This window comes from Bombus fervidus, chromosome 1, assembly GCF_041682495.2.
Source record: "Bombus fervidus isolate BK054 chromosome 1, iyBomFerv1, whole genome shotgun sequence".
Lineage (NCBI taxonomy): Eukaryota > Metazoa > Arthropoda > Insecta > Hymenoptera > Apidae > Bombus > Bombus fervidus.
This window is the reverse complement of record NC_091517.1, coordinates 22621680-22642984: the sequence shown is the minus strand read 5'-3', so window position 1 is coordinate 22642984 and position 21305 is coordinate 22621680. Positions and strand designations below refer to the sequence as shown.

At 39.1% G+C, this 21305-nt stretch overlaps 1 protein-coding gene across 5 annotated transcripts in view; it reads left to right on the top strand.

The window, feature by feature from the left end:
* The window catches only part of LOC139990617 (protein expanded), a 117477-nt gene that overhangs the window by 84192 nt on the left and 11980 nt on the right, over positions 1-21305 (top strand). For all 5 annotated transcript variants that reach the window (XM_072010053.1, XM_072010019.1, XM_072010029.1 and 2 more), the window contains 2 exons: positions 10796-10875; positions 20878-20957. In XM_072010053.1, the coding sequence (XP_071866154.1) occupies positions 10796-10875; positions 20878-20957 (160 nt within the window). The remainder of the gene's footprint in view (positions 1-10795; positions 10876-20877; positions 20958-21305) is intronic.

The following is a 21305-nucleotide window of genomic DNA, read 5'->3' as shown; positions in this document are numbered from 1 at the left end:
GCTGCGTCACATCACAACAGGGCTTCAACGTCCTTCCTTCCCCTCCATTACACATGCCGATCTTTCTCCTTCGCCGATCTCCTCTCGTAAGCAGCACCTCCTGTGCACCATTTGCCGAACGTTAGCGGTCCCTTTTACTCTTCCTTTTCTTTTATCTTTCTTCCTTTTTTTTTTCTCTTTTCGTTTTCTTTGTTTCTCTGCTCCTTTTTGGAATTCTTTCGCAGCATTTTTTATATCGTCTTGGCACGTTCTTCTCTTTTTTTCCTTTTGTTCCGTTTAGTCCTTATATTATCTTCTGGTTCTTCTTTTCAAGCTGTTCCTTTTTACTTTCTTTACGCTCTCTTTTCTGTTTCGTTGCGACGTCTCGTAGAATCGAAAATCGTAGTAAAATCGAAATAGGATCGTTCCGATGAATTCGGAAAAAAAGAAAGAAAAAAAAAAAGAGAGAAAATTCCATCGGCGAGGAATGCTCGTCGGTGTTCTCCGTCTCCTCTCGTCTTTCTTTTTTGGCCATCCTTCCATCTTCGTCGAGTTTCCCTTCTTTTTGCGTTTCTTCCTCGTGGGCCCTGCCCTTCCTCTCTCGCTTCCTCTCTCGCCTCTTACCTCTATCTTTCTCTCATCCGCATCGCCCTTCGGGTCTCCCTTTCTGGCATTCGTGGTCGTAACAACGGGGACACGTGTCCACGAAGCGAAGCCTCTCACATGAATGGGTCATTCATAAGGTGTAATGGCGTTTTATAAATTAAAACGCGTCGTCGTTTGATTTATATTACGCGATCGCTAATGAAACCCCGTGCATGTCGAACGGAACGGTGGTGAGGGTAGGGTGGGGGAGGCGGCAATACAACAAGGTAAAGGGACGAGGGAGGTGCACCGAACCAATCCAGGAAGGCTCGTCCGTATTACGGAGGCAGTTTTAGGGTTCTCCGCGATACATATGTATATCGGTTAGCCAGTCGACGTCCTTAGCTAAACTTCTGCCTGTTGTCCTCTTTCATTTTATCTTCTTTCGATCGACGAATCCATCCCAGCTACCAATCAATCGCGTCTTTTTCCCCTTTTCACTTTCTCGTCTTCTTTAACTTTGTTTTTTCGCCATGCTTTATTTCATTTCTTCCTTTTCTTTCTCTTCTTTCCTTCCTGTTTTCTTCCAGGCAATCCACCGTCCTCGTCTCTATTTCTTCCTTCTCTCTTACCTTCCTCTTGCAACCTTCCTCATCTTCTATCTCGCTTCAACTTGTACTTTGGCTGCCGAAAGGCACACACAGTGCCCGTTCTCACTCGGACGTATACATGGCGTGTTTTGTTCGTCGGAATAATTTGATCGGGATGAAATATGCGATGAGCTCCAGATAGTGGCCTCCGGTGGAGGAGTGGTGGCCGGTGCTGGTGGCGCTGCTCTTGGTACACCGTGCTTCGCTCTCCTCTGGTAGTGATGGTGCTAGTGGAAGCAACATTTTATCCCCCTCGGTCCGCGTTCAACGGAACTCCATCTATCTTCCGTAATGCAACGCGAGGTCCGCTTCGTTACTCGCTGCTACGAACGTGTAATAACCTTCTGAAAACTCTGTATACAATTTCGCTGCATATCCACAGCTCTCGTCGAGCGTCGTTCTACGGCACATCGAATTTTTTTATTTTCCATCTATTTTTGTACCGCGCGATTCTGCTTGACCGATAGAACGCGTAAACTTTATGCAAATTTATTGTATCTGGGTCTTTAATTTCGACGCGTCGAGATCTACGAGAGACGCAAGAAAAATGCCATAAATTCGATGCGACCCAAAACGTAGAAAAAGTACAGTCCTGTTCTGGATTCCGCGGTGGAACAGCGAACGCGTTGCTTAGATATTTTTTCATCGAGAAACTTTATTTTCCTGATTTTGTTCGCGTTCCACTGCTGCATGGTGAAGCCTGTAACGCGAGCAACGGCAAATGTTCGATCGAAGATCGAGAGATTAGTGCAAGTACGATGAAAAAGCAACGAGAATATGTAAATGCAACGTCTGGACGTTGAAACGTAAGTTTTCTCATCGAAGAATCTTACTTTGAGGATTTATATCGTTTCGTAGGTCAGTTTTATACCGAAGAATTTCCTAAATGCGAGGCGTAGTAAGAAGGTAACGATACTACGCAACTTTAACGCGAAATGCAATCCTTCTTGTCGAGAAGCGTCGTTTTTCTCGCATTGCTTCGCGTAACGCTGCATCTACGCGCACTTTAATATACAGATTTGTAACACAAGAATGTAGACGTTGACTCGTAAAAGATCGATTTTTAATATGTTCATGGGGTGGTGTGCCACGTCTAAACATAAAAGTGTAATCTTTTTTATCTCGCTTTACCGAGTCTTACTTTTCCAATCCTAATCGGTAAAGTCAGTCATGGTGTTTCATGTTCTAACGTTTTTCTCGATAAATTTGATCGAGAGATTATTATTATCTTACTATCGGAGACTGTCGGGTCTTACGAATATTTTAACAGCAACTCTATTTCCGTCTTAAATACTCCATAAACGCATAAATGTTCATAGACTGATTATTAATCTTGTCAGTTGTCAGTATCGATGAATTTTTCACGCCATTAAGTTAGTGATTCGTATCGAGTATTCTATTGGGTTGGCAACTAAGTGATTGCGGATATTGTCATTAGATGATGGTATTGACAAAATCCGCAATCGCTTAGTTGGCAACACAATATGAGCCACTGAAATCCCATGTAGCGTATTCCTTTTGAAAGATAACGCGCTGTTTAACGATGGAATGCTACGATTAACGCCGAATACCACTCGTGTGACTGGCTACGGAGACTCGTCTTCGGTTGTAATTATCACAAAGAATGAGAAAAAAAAAAAGAAGAAGAAAGATAAAAACGAGCTCGTCTATCAGATCTGAAAATAGTATTCATCTAAAGAACCATGTACAATATAAATCTTTATCGTGTAAGGCGTAAGGAAAGCGATCCATCAAAAGATACCATATAGATTACGCATCTGTGCATTCCTTTAAAATTCTTCACACACTCTCGTCTTGAAGGCTGAAAGATGATATATATATATATAAAGAAAAAAGAAAAGAAAAAAACAGAAGAATTTCAATGCGATTATGCATGACGAAAGACGCACAATAGTATCTCGATCCAAATGATGATTACACGTTATAGCAAACGCATTCCATTCTTTTAAAATGGAACGAAGTAGGCGAGACTCGCTATGATTTCGTACAACGTTCAACAATCTCTGGTTAATAGTTCCTCGAAATCATCCTTCTGCGCTGCAAGGCGTGTATTTCTTAAATATACGGTTCTGCTACGAAAGATTTATCATACGCGTGTCTTAATTACTTTGTTACGTTTGCTCGGTGAGTGTGACGATGCAAGATCGTAAAATCAGCAAGAATCACGATAATACAGCGTTTAATAAGAATAAATAAGCATTCGTTTGTTCGAGTGCAACTAACGTATCAACGAGAAAAAGAAAAGAAGAATATGTGCTAGTACATCAGGTTGTAAGCAACAACAGAAAGAACTTGAGGAATTTTCTTACAAATATCCTGTTTTCTTTCGCTTACGATCATTGATGTAAATACGAGAAATTCTCCTTTTTCCGTAGGAATGTACGCTCGCATAAATGGCTTCGGTTGTAGCAACATATCGTTTGATCGAACTTAAACCTAATTAAACGTAATTTTGCTAAACTTTCGTTTCAATAAACCGAGTTCTACTGTACTTTCCTAATATTTAAATTAAAAAAGACATACATCGCTTTGCTGGCCGCTGTTCGCTGCTCGATTAGTCGTTCGATTATAACGAAGAGAACACGCGCGAGTCGCGCGTTGCAAAGGACAGCTCTTTCGCGAGTATTTCTCAGACACGAAAGGACGAGGCGAAAAGAAATGAAAGTGATCGATGGAAAAGAGCGTTTTTTCTGTCGCGGCAAGGATTCGCGCGCGAGCGCGCGCTTCACGACGAGAAAAAACCGCGAGGGAACGATCCCCATAAACCCGTCGGTTTCCCAGAAAGAAACAATGTTCTCCCTCTCTTCCCGTGGCGCAGCAATGCGCCGTAACCGTAATTACACCCGTAATCACCCCTGATTGCCGAGAGAGGGACCTGGTCTCCTCTCTACCTTCGCACTCGCTATCTCTTCCACGTTGTAGCATATACACTTCTGCCAGTCTGTCCAGCAAAATGCCAGTCCTTTTCCATGGAATCTGATCCATGCCAGTTATTTTCCCATCTAGGATGATCTTCGTAGTTTCTCTTCATCGTGGAAAATTAGAACTGACGAATGAATAGAGAATGTAGATTTACGACCATTAGGTTAAATAAGTGCTACGTGATAGTCGGATCACGCACTGCTCAAAATTAGCAGATTGTTTTTCGCGCATTGCGTCCGTTATTTGCGTTTCTACATTTGTTCTTAATCTCTGTTACGTCATCGTACGAATAATGTCTATCTATCAAGCTTGTATGAACTTTTATGTTTAGTACGAGTGACAGTGAAAATTGTATCATTGATAAATTAGCGCGTTAACGACCGCTGATGTAACGTTTGGTTTTCTCGCGACCAATGTATAACCTGGGACCATTGGTACAGTTGAACCGATGTTATTAATAAAGATTTATAAATTATAAGTTACAGGTTACTAGTATCGATACATTTTCCCGCACAACGATAATAGGCTTCGTAACTAAAGGAAAAAATTTTACAGGTTACAAATTACGATGGAACTTTATACCATCGCGAGAGAGAAATCTATAATCGACGATTTGTAATTTATCTTCGCAGATTGCATTTATATCGTCGTATTTAATTCTCTAGATTAATTATGATACGTAACCTCACAGTATGATGAAAAGAACCACCAGACGTTTCCCTTGTTACGTAAATTACCAAAATAACGATATAGGTATGTTACTCTAAATTGCCCTAGAAAATCTCACATACCGTTTCATCTTCAACGAACAGATAGAATGTACCTGATTGCTGTTTCCACCCTCAATCCCAATAGGTAACTTACCTTGGTAACACGCATTGAATACATACTTGTCCATCTTCCATTCACGAAAGAATGCAGTCCCATTTCTCGGCGATTAGTCTGTAGCACATTTCCACCGGGATGATCGCGAGTGGTGGATTCTCTTTGGACTTTACGCGAACTCGGGACAACGTTTTTCCCTCCCTTGTTCTTTTTCCTTGCATCTTCGTCTCGGGGGTCGTAAAAAAGTAAGAACGTTGCCTATGCTCGTTCTGGGCGTGGCGGTCGACAAAAAGAAAAGAGAAAAATGAAAAGAGAACAAGATCCAGTGGAAAGGAGAAAGGTAGAGAAAAATAGAGAAGAGAAAAGGGAGAGAGAGAGAGAGAGAGAGAGGATGAAAGAGAGAGGAATGGGTTCGAAGACAGACAAAAAGGAGGATGAAAAGGGAAGCGAGACGAAGAAAGATAGAACGACGTAAGATCTTGCTTCGTCCGTGACTGGAGGGAATCTCTAGTGGGATAAGGTGGACCCCATGGGCCCCGATGGTTGGTTACACGAGGGCCAGGGTTAGCCCTCGGGCAACATTCCCCGGTAATGGTCGGGTTATACCTCGGGTAACACAGGTGCCCTCGGCTACGGAGGGAGAGATCGCACAACCAAAGAACTCCGGAGCTGACTTACGACTTTCTCGGTTCCTCAGCCACGTTGGGATACATCCATCTATCTTCGACGATTCCGGTGCCAATTCCGGCGATCAAAAACGGGGAATGCTAGTAGCCGTTGGAAGGAGAGAAAGGAAGAAGCGGAACCAGAGCGCTACAGGTGAAACAGGCAACGGGGCTATCCGCTTTCGTCCGTTCATTTTTCCCAACTGCTCTATGTTCGAAAGAAAGATAACGCGCAAACGGAGAAACGAGGAATCAGGAAAACATTATTTTTTTATTATCTTTTGCAAAGTTCAGCCCCGTTCATACACGGACTTACGGAAGTATTCGGACGTTTCTTTCAAATTTCTCCTGTGTTACTTACAATCGATGGGTATTATGTCATGACGCTAGAGGTGACTTATGGTTACATTGGACGAAAAGATATATCTATAAAAACATAGTGATAATAATAACGAGAATAAAAATAAAAGGATGTAATATTACAGCGATAATATAAATAAAAACTGTGGCTGTAGCATCGCATTACCTCAATCTGTTCAACAGATTTAGAAGAGTGTGTTCTTTAAAGTCTAAGCATACGGTTGTTTGTACGAATTAAATAGTTTTGATACAAAGCGTTAAAGCGTAGATCAAAAACGATAGGACGTAAATGAGAATGATATTTCTCGTTTGTTGTGCCCATTACGCAGGAGTAAAATTTTAACTATCGTGTTTCGAGTGTTATCCGATCCTATTTTAACTCATTAAGGACCAACATTGTCTTAACGAACCACACGTTGCTTAGATCTTATTAATTTGAGGATCCAAAGGTCTTGCACTCTCGAGGATAGATTTATGGGACACAGATATCTACGAGAAAGGTCCTTTTCCTACCTACACAGATACCTACGAGAAGACACCTGAAGTAAAAATTAGATCGACATTTTAATTCCAAATATCATCGTATCATTGGTATATATATCGAGACGGAGGAAAAAGATGGAGAAGAAGAAAACAAATGACTTGTATTCGAAGATCGGTAGCGTTGTAGTGAAAGCAATGCTAAAACGAGTATGTACGTCGATCGAGTATAGATCGTGATGGAAGTTGGCGATAATTGCACATATTTTAGCATCAAAATGGAGAAAGAAGGTCGATAAGAGGAAAAAGAAGGTCTTTTATCCAAAAATTGGCAGCTTCGTAGTAGAAGGCAATGTTCGCGGTATCGTCGAAAGGCCTGGAAGAACGGTAATTCGAGGTACATTTTTCGTGGGTTTCAGGTCGCTTTACAATGCCTGCTCCAACTTTTCTTTTTAATGACGCTGCTGACTCTCTTGCCGGCCGCAAGAAATACGATGTTCTGACCTTCTTAGGTCGCCACCCCCAACCTTCTTCTCCCGTCTGCCCTAACCTTCCTCTTCTTTCCTTCATCTTTCTTCCCTTCTTCGTCCTTCGCCTTATTCTTCTTCTTTCACCTCTTCTTTTTCTGCTTCTTTTTCTTTTCTCCCCCACGTCTTACCCGTCTATTCTTCTTCTTGTTGCTCACTCTTTCCTCCTCCTCTTGCCCTCCTTCGTTTCCTTTTTTTCTCTTGCTTCCTCTTCTTCTTCTTCTCCTTCTTCTTCCGCTTCTTCTTCTTTTTCTCCTTCTTCCGCTTCTTCTTCTTTTTCTCCTTCTTCTTCTTCTTCTTCTTCTTCTTCTTCTTCTTTTTTTGATGCTAAAGGGAAGGCAGCAGGAAGGAAAGTAGAAAGGAGAGACGTCGGCGAGAGGGTTCGGGTTGAGCCTCTTCAGCGCGGAGAGTGCATTACATCCCCCCGATTCCTTCTTTCATCCTTGGCCGGCTCCACCGCGGAATGTGGCTCGATCCGCTCCTTCGTGTCTGAAAGGCAGCATGGCCAGCATGCCACACGTGGCACCGGACGTCGACGAGGTGGACGGCTCACGTCAGTGTATCTCGGGCAAATCGAAATATGCTAAATACAGGGTGTCCGAGAATCTCCGAGTTCTACTTGCTTCACTGTAAAACGGAGCAAGAGATGGAAAGAAAGAGAGAAAGAGCATAGGAACGAGAGAGGAAAAGAGAAAGAGATACGTAATGTGTTGATGGTGGTGAAGTGGATAGAAAGAGAAAAGAGGAGAGAAAGATGGAGATGGAGTGGGAGACAGAGTAGGGGAAGCAGGAAAAGAGGGTGGGGAGAGGGCGAAGGAGAAAGAGTCGAGAGAAAAATCGAGGCGCGGCTGTTCGAACACGAACGACACTACCCGGACCGGCTTCACGACGTGGAGTTTTATTGAGGAGCAGATGTTTGAAACGTAACCTATAATGATTCCACACTATATATACGAAACGCTGCTTCGGATATATACGATCCTCGTATATACGGTTTATGGTTTTACCGATGAAGGAGCGTCACGATAACATATTTTATTGCGGCTACGCCGATAATGGTAGTCGGGATGAACAGTTTCGGTCACTGACATCTCCTGGCATCCTTTATAGGTCGCGGCGAGGTTTATGCGTTCCGTGAAAACTGTTTCGTGACGCTTCTGTGAAACGGCAAAAACATGCTGGAAATTGCCCGATCGTCGGTAAGAGATTACACTGTTTGGTAATTGTCATGCGCAGAAGCGTCACTCGGAGTATCTTGTTTCGCGAATTTAGGTTAGGTTTTCAGGTTAAATCGTGCGTGTAATTTGATATCGCGCGTTTTTCGTACGAGGCTAAAAAATTAACGCTAATTATTAAAGTTAAAAATGATAATTATCTTTCGTTTTTCGATGGTGAGTAAAATAATGCGCGTAATATCGTACGATTATTGTATTTTTGTACCTTTCGCAGTTAAAGAAAAACTAAAAGCACATATGTGCATATATGCCGGTATCTTCCAAGAGGTTAGCACGCTTCGTTTCACGTGCACCATCCATATACACGTGTATGTACGTATTTACATAAGTACGTATACCTAAGGTAAGAAGTTTACCAGATACAGAGACATATTTCAATTTATTCCTCGAACAAGCTAAATCGAGGATACATTTAAATGATAAATAATTAGTTACGATAGATCGAGTTGAATTTTTGTATAATTTATCTCATTTTTGAAATTCTATAGGAATTGTAATTTTCATGAAATCGAAAACCTGAAGTTTCCTGGCTCTAAGAGCGATTCTGTCCAACTACGCTCATCAAACTAGTAACTACGTGTCAGAAGATGCAAGGATCTATGAAAAATATTTGATGCTTTAAAGCGAATCTTATCTTTTTCATCCAGTACTCGCGAAAGAATTTCAATTTTCTAATGAAAATATTATCAATAGATCGCGGATATTGACACAGATCCATATTTTTGTAAACGCAGCTACAGAAGTGGAAGTTTAACAAAGATTTATACTGAAACACTTACAATAAGTGATAACTCTACTCGAAATATTTTACATATGTTTGCGTAAATATTAATGCATCGAGGATCTAGTGCCTCGTTCAGGGCTGTAGGATAATCAAATTAACTAATTTTACAATTTTATATTACATAGGATAATCAACTGATGTGTAATCTGTATAATTCATTTGTAGAATTCCATTATCAAACTTGTTGGTGTTATGCAAAAGTATTGTTCTCAACGTTGATAACTTGTAACATGAGAAATTTCATTAATAACGTTGATCCAATTGTGCCAGAGAGTCTTATACTTTCTTTGAAGTATATCTACAAAAATGTTTATTCTTGTAAAGGGGAGAACTGTTACTTATTTCTAACTTGATGTACATCTTGAAAGTTCCTATTTTACGTCTCGTCCTTTTTAATATCAAATTGGCTTAAAAAAAATTGACGTACCTCGCTTTCAATTATGCGATATCACAAATGTATCGGATGTCCTGTTCGATCTATAGCAACGATATATAAATATTTAACGTTAGTAAACACGTATAAACTAACCAGAAACTAATAGCTAAAGGCAATGCCTATTATTTTCTTATAGAATCGATAAACAATTAATCGTATTTCATTAATCGTAATACAAGTTTAAGAAAATCTTGCTGTCCGATCTGTATTTTGAAAACTGACCGAAGAAATAACTTTGCCGTAATGTATTCGTATTTTCATTGCAACTCTTTAACAAAGTTGTAAATAATCCACGTTTGTACGACACTTTTGCCTGATTATACCCATAGAATACACCGACAAAGATCGTCCTGTAAAAAATCCTGTATGAAATATCAAAATACTCGTCACGATATTTAGTAGGTGAAACAAATTTCCACGCGGCTCTCCTTCCTTGTTTTAGTCGCGTTCGATCTGTAACCTAGCAATTGAATTGTATAAAAAATAGTCAGGTGTCCAGATACCTCTGATCAGTAGCGTAAACACGCACAATGCGACATAGCGCATAGCGCATGATCGTGGCGCGCAAAGGAGGCTCAGTCCCGAGTTCCAAGCTCCAGATCGAGTTCCAGTTCGGAAAGCGCGTCGCGTTGTCGCGCCATGAGGGTCTGAGAGTCGAGTGTCTGGCCCCATGTGGGCAGGACAGGTTTGGGGGCCCTCTCATTCACGAACATCTCCTCGCCGACAAGCTCTTTCATTGTTTCGCTCGTTTAGGGGTATCGGCATTTCGGACCATCAGCCGTGCAAAAAGTCGAGCGAGGAGAATGGGTCTTCGGGCTCCACGCAACGACCATATCAGGGCACCGTGAACGCGTATGTGCGCCCCTTGTACGGGCCCATTTAGCCCGACCGAAGTCTCCGAATGTCGCGGGCCGAAGCTGTTGTCCATCGGTCAGCCGCGTATTTGCTCCGCGATTATAATAAAGGAACAGCGTCGCTACCGATAAAATTAATTTGTCAGACGGCCTGGATGCCGCTGGCCGCTGATATTTCTTGCGTGAAAAAAACTTTGGCATCAGTTGGAGAAATTGTAGAAGGATTTTATTTGAAGATTTGGCGGCTAATTCGGAAATTTCCAGAGCATTATCGAGATTCATAGATGATGGTAATTGAAATATTTACACGCGGGTGTAACGCGAATGTTTTGTGAAACGAATGTGTTTCAAAAATTGCGTGAATTTGATATTTTCTTTCTTGATAATACGTTTGAGATTTTCTTCGACGATTAAAAGAAACGTACCTAACGAACGAAGGTAGCTGATTAATCATTATTTTTCAATGTTTCAGACGGCGAGTACCTTTTCGTCGATCCCGAGAATAAATTAAGCAAATACGCACCGAAAAACTGGCGTAGCTCTCATACATACGTAAGTACCTGACTTGTCGCAATACAACGTTATCAAGAATATCGAAATAATTCCCGGTAAACAAGACCGTGGAATATCGTCTACATTGTCCAAAATACTTGTTCCATCACGAGCTAACTTAAGTTTTATTTGCATCTTTTTCGATCCATTTACATCGTCGAATTCTATTTCTTCGCATTGTCAAGTTTTAAATAATGAAACGAAAGGGATGGCTATCGAGTGTTGAAATTTCACTCTACGCGAATTTTGTTTGTAATTATCGCGACATTTTTGCAAAATTTCGTTTATTTTTCATGCAATATCGAATAAAATAATAACGATCGCGTTCGTTCGGCTTTATTGATTCTTAAGGCGAAGAAATTTCGTTCTAAAGTGTTTCACCCACAGTAGCATTATTACAATTTCTCGATGACGGCTTTTTAGAATGAGTGAAACACGCTATTTCATCGTAACAAAGTGCAAGAACAGAAAATGTGAACTGTACGGTAACTTGATGGTCGCCTGGCCAAGGTCTGTCGCATAATGCATACTTAAGGAATTCATGGGTTTAGATGATTCAGATGTGTATTGGACGTGTAGTCGACTAAATCTGATACGTTCAAGAATTATGTGCAAGCATTTAAAAACCGGGCAAGTTTCGCGATGCGTAAAAAAAAAGCTTGTCTCTGAATGTCACTCAATCAATGAATTTAATTATTATTTAACATGTGTAACAACACCATTACATAATTTAATCTGAAATAGGAAACGCGGTCGACGCTTTATATAACGCCCCTTGTAAATTGCATTAAGATAATTAAGGTTCTTTTTTCCATTTGCTTTATCAATACTTAATTAAACGCCTTAACTTTCTGAAAACTACGTAGATTTATTGATATGTTAATTAGTTTTCGAATACTTACATCATCCGTCAAAAGTGTTGAGACACTTTGAAAAAGCAGTGCGTTGTACCAGGGTTAATCGCAATTACGACTAAATCGAACTGCAATAATTTTATTCTTTATAATCATCACAGTCATGGATAATATTAGTATGTTATGACTCGATAAATTTAATTTTAGAAAACTAATATACAGTAATAAAACTGGTGTTTGTTATTGTCAAATTTTGAGGAATTATCTTGGCGCTTGACGAGCTCTTCATCTTCAGGTTCTTTAATTTTTGAATGAAACTTCTTCTAAACTGATAGAAAGGCTTTGGATGTCAATGCAATTCGTGATATTTAAATAATAGTAAATGTATGTAATAGTACACATAGTGAAGAGTAAAATATATTACTGCCATGTTTTGCCAATTTGGATCTACAGACTAATTCCATAAGAATGTAGTAGCTATTACTGTTAATTATTAATTTGGTTCTAGTAGATATATAGTAAATTAGGATATATGTAACTTTATGGAATAAACTGTAAAAAAGATTATAGTAGGCGTAAGCATCAAGTTTATAAAAAGATACAGTACGATACGACACAACAATTAGTAACTTGTACAGTTTGCTGAAATTTATATATTGATAGTAATAAACAAGAGAGAATAACAATATAATATGTTATATACTATAAATCGATGGAAGTTTTCAAATACTTACGAGTGGTAGCGTATACATCGTTGTATGCTTCTAAAAACTTCAACGAGAGACAATTTTTACTCGAAAAGAAAAAGACGAGGAATCGTAATGATTATGCAAATAAAACAGCATCGGGTTTGTCATTCGCTACAGACTGTTACAAACTCGCAAAAGCGAATATATCCTAAATTACCGAGTACAAACAAGAACATTTAATTTCCGTGTTACATACCTCGAAATTTACGAAGCAATGAATCCTCGGGCGGAACGATAATCGTTAATTCTCATTTAACGCGCTTAAATAATTTTCAACGATTTACACGATCCTGCCGTTCAAAAGAAATAAAAAGGAATATACACGTTATATCGATTACGTCGATGTCGATTCCTTCGAAAGGAAGGAAAAAGAAAAAAAGAAAAAAGAAAGAGATTCTGATTTTTATATTCCACGAGACGAAACCTTGAAATATCACAATAATTTCTGAATTTATGTTACGCAACAACGAACGCACCAACCGTGTGGATATACACGCATAACGTGTATACGCGACTGGGTCGAGAGAGCTGGAATGGTACGTCTCGCCGTGGCGCGCTGCACCGCGAGGAATCGAGAAAAAGACGATTTAAGAGTAAAAGAAGCGAGCACGCTCGCGGCGAAAGGAGAAGGGTGCGTAGAAGGCCCTCTTCGGCCAAATTAGCATTTCCATCCGCGGGTGCACGATGGCGGCCGTGGTTTTGCCCCGAGGGTAGCGCTAAACGAGCGTACAACGGCAGTCCTCTTCAAGACGAGTAGCTTCGCAATAGACTCCGGCAACTCGTCGTCACCATCACGGATGCCGGTGTGCGTTGCTTTACTTCTACCTCGGCAGCCCCTGGTATCCCTGTGCAGTTGATGAACTGCCTCTCGGTGCTTGTTTATTGCCGAGATTTTTTAAATTTTCTACAGCCGGTTATCGTACGCTGAACTATACTTTGGTTGCCTCTGCCTCTTTATTACTGATATTTTCTATATTTGAAGCAAGTACGCATCGTACTATTACGCGTACAATTCTGTTCTTATCGTACGACAAATCGAACTTCTGCTCTTTCTGCACGTTCGATAAATTTCGTAGGTTTCCGACCAAGTTTATCGAACGGAAATGTTTGTCGTATAAATAACATTTCTATAAATTACATTCGTTTGATTTAGGTTTTACGGTCTATAATTTAGACTTGGAAAGCATTAAACTTTAGTACACGTATACATATTTTCTAATTCTTACTTATCAGAGGATAAATCGTAGATGAGATATTCCATCCCTTTGGCCACCTCTCGTTCTTACTAGCGACGTATCTTAGATTTTGTGCAGAAAGTTACCGAAGTGCGGAGATTATCATACACGTAGCTGGGTCGTACTTTAGTTATTCTATGTCTTTATTCGTCTTTTACTTTCATTATGGGCTGAATTATGGTTTGATTGGACTTTTGCTTTCGAATGCTACTATTCGTTCTTTATATTTCGTGCATGTGTCGTTAATTTAGTTGTAGTTGAATTGTAGGAAATTCTATTGCTTCTTAATTTCGTTTCTTTTCGTTATTGTCGTTGCACATGCAACTAATTGATTATTGTTAAACAAACGTAAAAAATATATCGATAAATATGCTTCTCGCAAGATCCAACCGATTTCTTCACACGTTTTTATGCTTAATACCCAACAAATGTTAAATTTAACATATTTCGCCTGTTAGAATTGTTTCTGTTATCAAGAGATGAAGTGTACTCTAACGATCATTTATCCATAATTTTCTCGCTTTCTCTTTTAAAATACTCTGATTAAACGCAATCCTAAAACGAATCAACAAGCGATAAAAACCACGTACATCGCGTGTGATCAGAGTTCGTGAAGCGCACTTTATCCGTATGAAAAGTCTTTTAATATTGAAATACCTTTTAAAAATGAAACAAATAGTTCAATTCCAAAACCACGGACTTTATCCCAATAAACATGCTCGTAATCGCACGCTTGTCATCTGCAAATAATCGAATATCCTTACATCGTATCGCAGTCCTCGTCGTTCTTTTCTCTCCAAAACAATTCCAACAATTCCACGGAGGACAGTTTGTTGCCCCGTTCGGTTAGAACCGCAGGAATTTGTCAATAGCGTGCAACACGTTCGATCGTCGAAGGAGCACGAGCAGGGAGTTGACCGGTGGAAATTACGGATCCAAGGGTTCTTCGAGTGAGAGAATGAGAGAGAAACGAAGGGAAACGGGAGAGAAGGAAACAGAGAGTGCCGCCTCGTGCGATATCTTCGTATCTGCTCGGAGCGGTGGGACCCCCGTTTCGCTAATGACGGTCCACACCAATAACCAATAAATACTGGCCCGGTAAAACCGGGCTACCGGACTACGTGCTTATCTCGAAGGTACATCGGCTGCGAGGATTTTCTGTAGCCATGCGAGAGGTCCTCGGCTATTAAAACTGGGCTCCTCCCCTATCGGCACTTTCTACATTCCAACTTTATACCTGTGACCCGTGACTATGTCTTTCTTTCTGTAATCGAGAAGCGATATCCGAAAGGGAATTTTTGTTCAGAAAAAGAAAGTACGATCGGCGAGAGTGTACATCGTTGCATATTCTCTTTCGGCTTGAAATTATTTCATCGTTTTTTTTTTTTTTGTTTCTCTGTTTGCAATTAGCGAAACGTTCGACGAATACTAACTCTTTGATATAGTAACGAAAGGACGAAGAATTTGAGATATTGGATTTAGAAAATAATTATTTGTTTACGTTCGAGATTTTTCACACTTTTGGTATCGGATACAAGAAGTACCACCTTTGACTTTTCATAGAAAATAAATAACAATAATTGTGTTATGTACGATGATATTTTAGATACGAATTTTATGATATTATGTATCGTATAAAGTATTTTACTCTCAAGTACCATAATCCTGATTTGAACGATGTCACCGATACAAACATCTAGCTAATACGAATTGCCAATATAAGTCACGAAATAAGGTTTGTCTATCTTCCTTCGATCATTCGCTATCTTTCTTTTCGTCGGCGAGATAATACAATTTTGCGAATACGTGGCATTAATTCTTTTATTGAATCATTTATTTTATCGAAACCTAGGTTAACAACGAACGTAAGATACAATTCATTGGTCGATGTAAAAAATCCTCTTCTGGAACTGTGCGTATGTAAGTACAGTTTCGATGGAATGTCTCATCTACGTACGTAGCTGAGCCAGCGTGTCGCACTTTCGATTTCCATCAACAGTTGTCGAAGACGTCCACTGGGACTTTCACGAGTAAGCTGTCTCCACGTGATCGGATGTCTGATATAATTGGTGAAACGATGTGGATTTGATGTTCGAGTTTGTGTACGCGGGTGTATAAATTTATTTTACACCTATAGAGGGATTAGCTTCTTTTTGTAGGGTCTATATTTTAAGTCTAAAATCTTGATTACCTATGTATATATGTATTAGGTAATTATGTGCGTTGATCTAATTACTTTGTGCCCTAATTTCTATGCATTGAACTATAATTAGAAAATCTGAATTTATTTATTATATTTTCGAACCATTAAAAATTCAGATTTTCTAATTATATTATTTAATGGTTCGAAAATATAATAAATAAAATAATTATCAATATGACTATGCATATGAAATCTTTCTTATTTATCCAAATATGGATTTTTATGCAAATTGAACCGAATAGTACTTAATTAATATTGCTTAATCTTTACTGAACTACATATGTCTACTTTGGATCCCTCATATGCATATTTTTGCATCTTCGATACATTCTGTTTGTTCTCTTAAAATTACTGGAATAAATCCTCTCAAAATACAGAATAATCTTCGATATTTTCTTTCAAAGATTTCTCTCTTCCGTGAAAAAGATTCAGCAATGTTGTTCCGCACGAGTAAATTTGTTCGAAGCACGAAATAATTCTCAGCGTTTTCTTTAAAATTTTGAAGTAGAAGAAGGCGAGTCGTACGTAGCGACGAGGAAGATCCATTGGTATGTGTGTACACACCACTGTACACGCGTTATACGTATAAAGTAGAATAGAACATGCTGTAGAAATACCTGCAAGTAGGCGATTACCGTTCTCCCCAATGGCTCTCACAAAGTGGCAACACGCCAAGCGTCAAGTAACAGCAGTAGTCAATATCAACAATACGCTCCAGAGAAGCCGTTCCAACACGTTAAATGTAACTGTGTAATCAATTTCATGCTGTCTCTGTTGTATCGAACGCATCGTCTATCGATGGTTGTCATTATCACAAAATTGCAGTTGCGTTGTCTACGAGCGTATCCTCGTTCATTTTCAACGGGAATTCATTTCTACCGTTCAATTCCCTCACGTGGAATGTTATGTTTATTAATCGGTTGTTTTCTATGTTTGGTGTCTCGCATTCTCGAAGAATCGAGTCAGAGTTTAACGCATTGAAATCCTACGTTGTGTTACGTTAACGCAATATTTCGTCTGTGTGATTTCTTCTTAGTCAGTTCGCATTATCGAACACCATCGAATGTACACGGTGAATATGCGAAGGAATTGCAAGAATTGAATTTTCTTAATTTTATAAAATTTCAAGAAATTGAAGTATCCTACGACAGACTTAAACAGATTTCCTATTCAGAATTATCACTCTACATCTAGTTTTAGCATCGAATAACTATTTTTCAAAAAACTACGAGTATACCTCAACTCGAAATTCTTGGCAGTATAAGAAAGTAATTTAGACATGTTGTTAATTTAAAACCAAACACGATAGAGATCGTAGCTTCGTCAAAAATTGCCTAGCACGTAGAAGAAGCAAAAAAAAAAAAAAAAGCAAAAATAAAAAGAGGATGACCAATCAAATTCTCCGATAGACAAAAACTTACCGCGGTTCAATAATCAACGCGAATAGCATCTGGCAGAGCTTCAATATCATTCACGTAATTGATACATGTACGTATATACGTATAACCAGTACGCTACAGACGTGTCTATAGTAGCCTGTCCCTATCGCGTGTATGCAAATTCCCGTGTGTTTGTCCTGGACTCTCAATTTTAGCGGCGACTGTACCCGCGGGCCATCCAGGAATGTCTGTGTACCGTGTAGTAGAAGTAACGTGGCGAAGGGTGGAAGGGTAAAGGCGGAGGAAGGACGAAAGAGAGTCGAAAGAGTGGACGTGGAACAGAAGTGGGAAGATGGAGAGGCATATACCGAGAGGTGGATTAATATTTATGGTTCATAAAATATGCGGATGGAGCCGACGGTATAATTTGCTACGATTTGACCGGAGGGTCTAGGTCTAGACATAACCGAGAAACCCTTCTCGGTTTAATTTTCGGCTACCGAATTTGGAGCGGGCTTCGTTATTGGTACCTGTCTCCCCTCGTTCCGTTCTTCGCCTCTTTCAACCTTCCTTTCCTCTCATCTTCGTCCTCTGTCGTCCTCCACGTTCTCCTCTTCTCGTTTCTTTTTACATTCTTCTCCCTCTCTTGCTCTCTTCGCTTTGCCTTCTCCCTATTCAGGTCTGTCTCTATCCGATGATGTATCATCGGTCAGCAGCCGTACACCTCCTGAAAAGTAAAGATGTATTAGTGCGTTAATACACCTTTACATCCTAATCTCTATGGGTGAAACCCACGAAATCCTTCTGATTGTTGAATTTCAATGGAGGACCGTTCTGATGGATCGAATAGGCGTGTAGGTGTGGGTGAAAAGAAATTAGGAGCGGATCGATGGTCGTAGCTGTATGTATAACGAACTATGTCTTGTGGAAAAACAGGCTACCGATTTTTGGATATTTTTTTGTTTTTATCGCGGGCTTATCTCGCAGTTTCGACATCATTTTCGTCATCGAAACGGTTCAAAATTTAACTCATTTTGGAAATTATATATGTGAAAGGAATATGGGAATTATTAAGATTCTCTTAATTAGTGACATACTTATTCGTGTTTAGATATATTTATATCTTTACGCACTGTATCGGATTATTAGAATCTTATACGATTTATTTAAATATTCACTAATGAACGTATACGTGTTTTCATCGTTTATTTTCTCTTCAAAACAACTTCTTTCGGCATTTTAATTTATCCAATGGGATTTCAGCGCGATTGTGTACAGGCATCCTGTATCAAAGGATTATACAGCCATAAGTTGGTCGAAAACATCTGTGTACAAATATAATTGTTACGTAATGTATCGTGCCACTAAAAAGTGATAAATGAGCATAATAAATATTATATCGGTATAGATATCAATTTCAGCAAAACACGTACTCAATTTTGTACGATTAAATCGTATAAAGTTAAGTTAATCGTATAAAATTAGGAAGATCAATTAAAATACACGTATTCTAACGTAATTTAGTGCAAAATAACGTTACAAACCTCGAATAGTCGGCTACCAACGTTAAAAAGAACGAAGAATAATCAAATTCAAAACATATTCCAACATATCGATATCTACGAAAGTTGCGAAACAGATGAAAGAAAAGAAACGGTGGTCCCAGTGAATTATACCGAGTCCGATGGATTTATCTTGTTATGAATCTTCGAATTCCGCGATCTCGAGCTGTACCGACTGAAATTCACAGATCCACGGCCGAGTTTAATCCGAATTCTCGATGGAACAGGCTACAGTAGCTACTGTGCTTGAAGACGCGTGGGCCGGAAGGCACGCGTGGGCATATTCACGATTTGGTGGTTTCTGCCCACACGTTACGACGATTTTTCTTTCCTCGTCACAGTTAAGCTTGATTCCTAGCTACATGCACGTAACGAGTGACGTTCAAGCGACGATTGCAATTAGTGAAAAATGTTCTGTACGTTACTCGAAAATCATTCGCTATCGTTTAGTAAATTACAAATATTTACCCGGGTCGTTGTATTAGGTTTAAAACGGTAATACAATTTCTTTACAAGAAAAACACTGGTAACTATACGATAATGCGAATCTTGTTAATCTACAATGAACGTTTAAGTAACATTCCGATCCATGTACTAATTGTTTCATAAAACGATCAAGACTTTCACAGTGTAACACGAGAGAAACTCGAGCAAGCGCGCGATATACTATAATTTCACGTGTAACGTAATTATCGATACGTTTAATATCCTGAAAGTTTAAGGTGTGCGTATTTCTCACATGTGATGGAAAACCAGAAAACTGGAAACGTAGAGAACCACGAAGATTAAAGAAGAATTATACTTTCGATCGTTCATTCCAAATTCCTTGTTATTTTATTACTTTGACCGAAAGTTAAGTACGAATCTGAGATACGCTTAACCGTGCTATAATCGAGAAACCAAAAAATTTCACTCTCCCCGTCGATTAATGTCTTTTAGTTCGAACCTCTTAATTCGTAGAAGAGGAAAAAGAAAAATGGTAAATTCGCGTATCAACATTGCCTATGTCGATTTTAATACATAAATTCTATAAATGCCATCTGTGTACCGTGTTCCTTACGTTTTGGCGAGAATCAAGTTTTAACGTTCGCGAGCAACTCCTCGCGACGGAATAAAATGAGAAGGTTCGGTCGTTGAGTCGACCGAGAGTGAAGATTTCTGCAACGGTTCACGATCCGGACGAATGCGATTGTTAAATACAAAACGATCTCGAGTATTATCGATTCACCGAGCGGATAATACGAGTAGAGTCTTTTGTTTGATTTAGTTGATCGACGCGTCGTGTCGCGTTACTTATTCTAGTTCGCGGGGAAACAATTTAATTATGAAAACAGATCATTGTCTTGGTTACCAGTACTGCCTAGAAGGTATAGAAAAGTTGGATTATGGCTAATAGGATGAATTCTATGTTGATTCAACGTGTTCATGTTACAACATTCTAGGATACACGGTCACTAGAATATACGCACTGACGTAAAATTCAAATGCAATTTGTTTACGGCGTTCATGGAATATGAGTTACCAGAGACTCACAATTGATACGTTGGCGAAATAAGAACGATTTTAGGATTGCACACGACTCAAACTTTATGGTACAATTTATCGAGTGATTGCTCAGACCGAGGAGTGCTTAGAATACGAATAATAAATTTATGAAATATTTCGTGTTATTTCAAATTTGTTTCGTACATTGTTTGATAAGTTTTTTTTAATTAGAACTCGTACAATTCCTTCTTGTAAATATATATATATTTTAATATTTCGTTTAAGACAAGTAAAATTGGAGTTAGTTTGAATGTAGCGGAAGGTAAAAATGAGTAAAGTGTAGCGTAAACGTTACTATCAAAAATTAGTAATCACAAAGGTTAATTACCGTGGGTCATTGAAATTTTGTAATCTGCGAGAATAATGTTTGGACGCTGTAGTAAGAAAATTATATGATAAAACAGAATATAGAAAATATAAGTAACCGATAAATGTAGAAGTCGATCTCATGACACCTTTATTTCATGATTTTCAGGGCTTAGACAGCAGCGGCAGACCAGCTTTCGTCCTCTACTTTCGCATTCGCTACTACGTCGACACACCATTGCTCCTAAGGTAACGCTTACATATAGATTTCTCAATAGGTAGTCACATTCTGCCGGTTTACATAATCACTATGCCAATATCAGCTAATATCAATACTAACTTCACCTCTATATTACCTAACGCCATTCCTAATACCTTTTAATTCGTTCTAACATTCGAGTCACAGCACGAACTCAACTATATACGTACGTAATAAGGTAGAGTTAATCGAGTCATCTAAGCTTCGAAATTTTAACATTGCATTTTGAAATTTCTACGGAATAATCGAGTTTGTTGTATATTTTGAGACATTATTAGTCTTTAACACGGTAATGGAATACAGTAAGAAAATGATTCCATATGGTTATGGTTAAATTG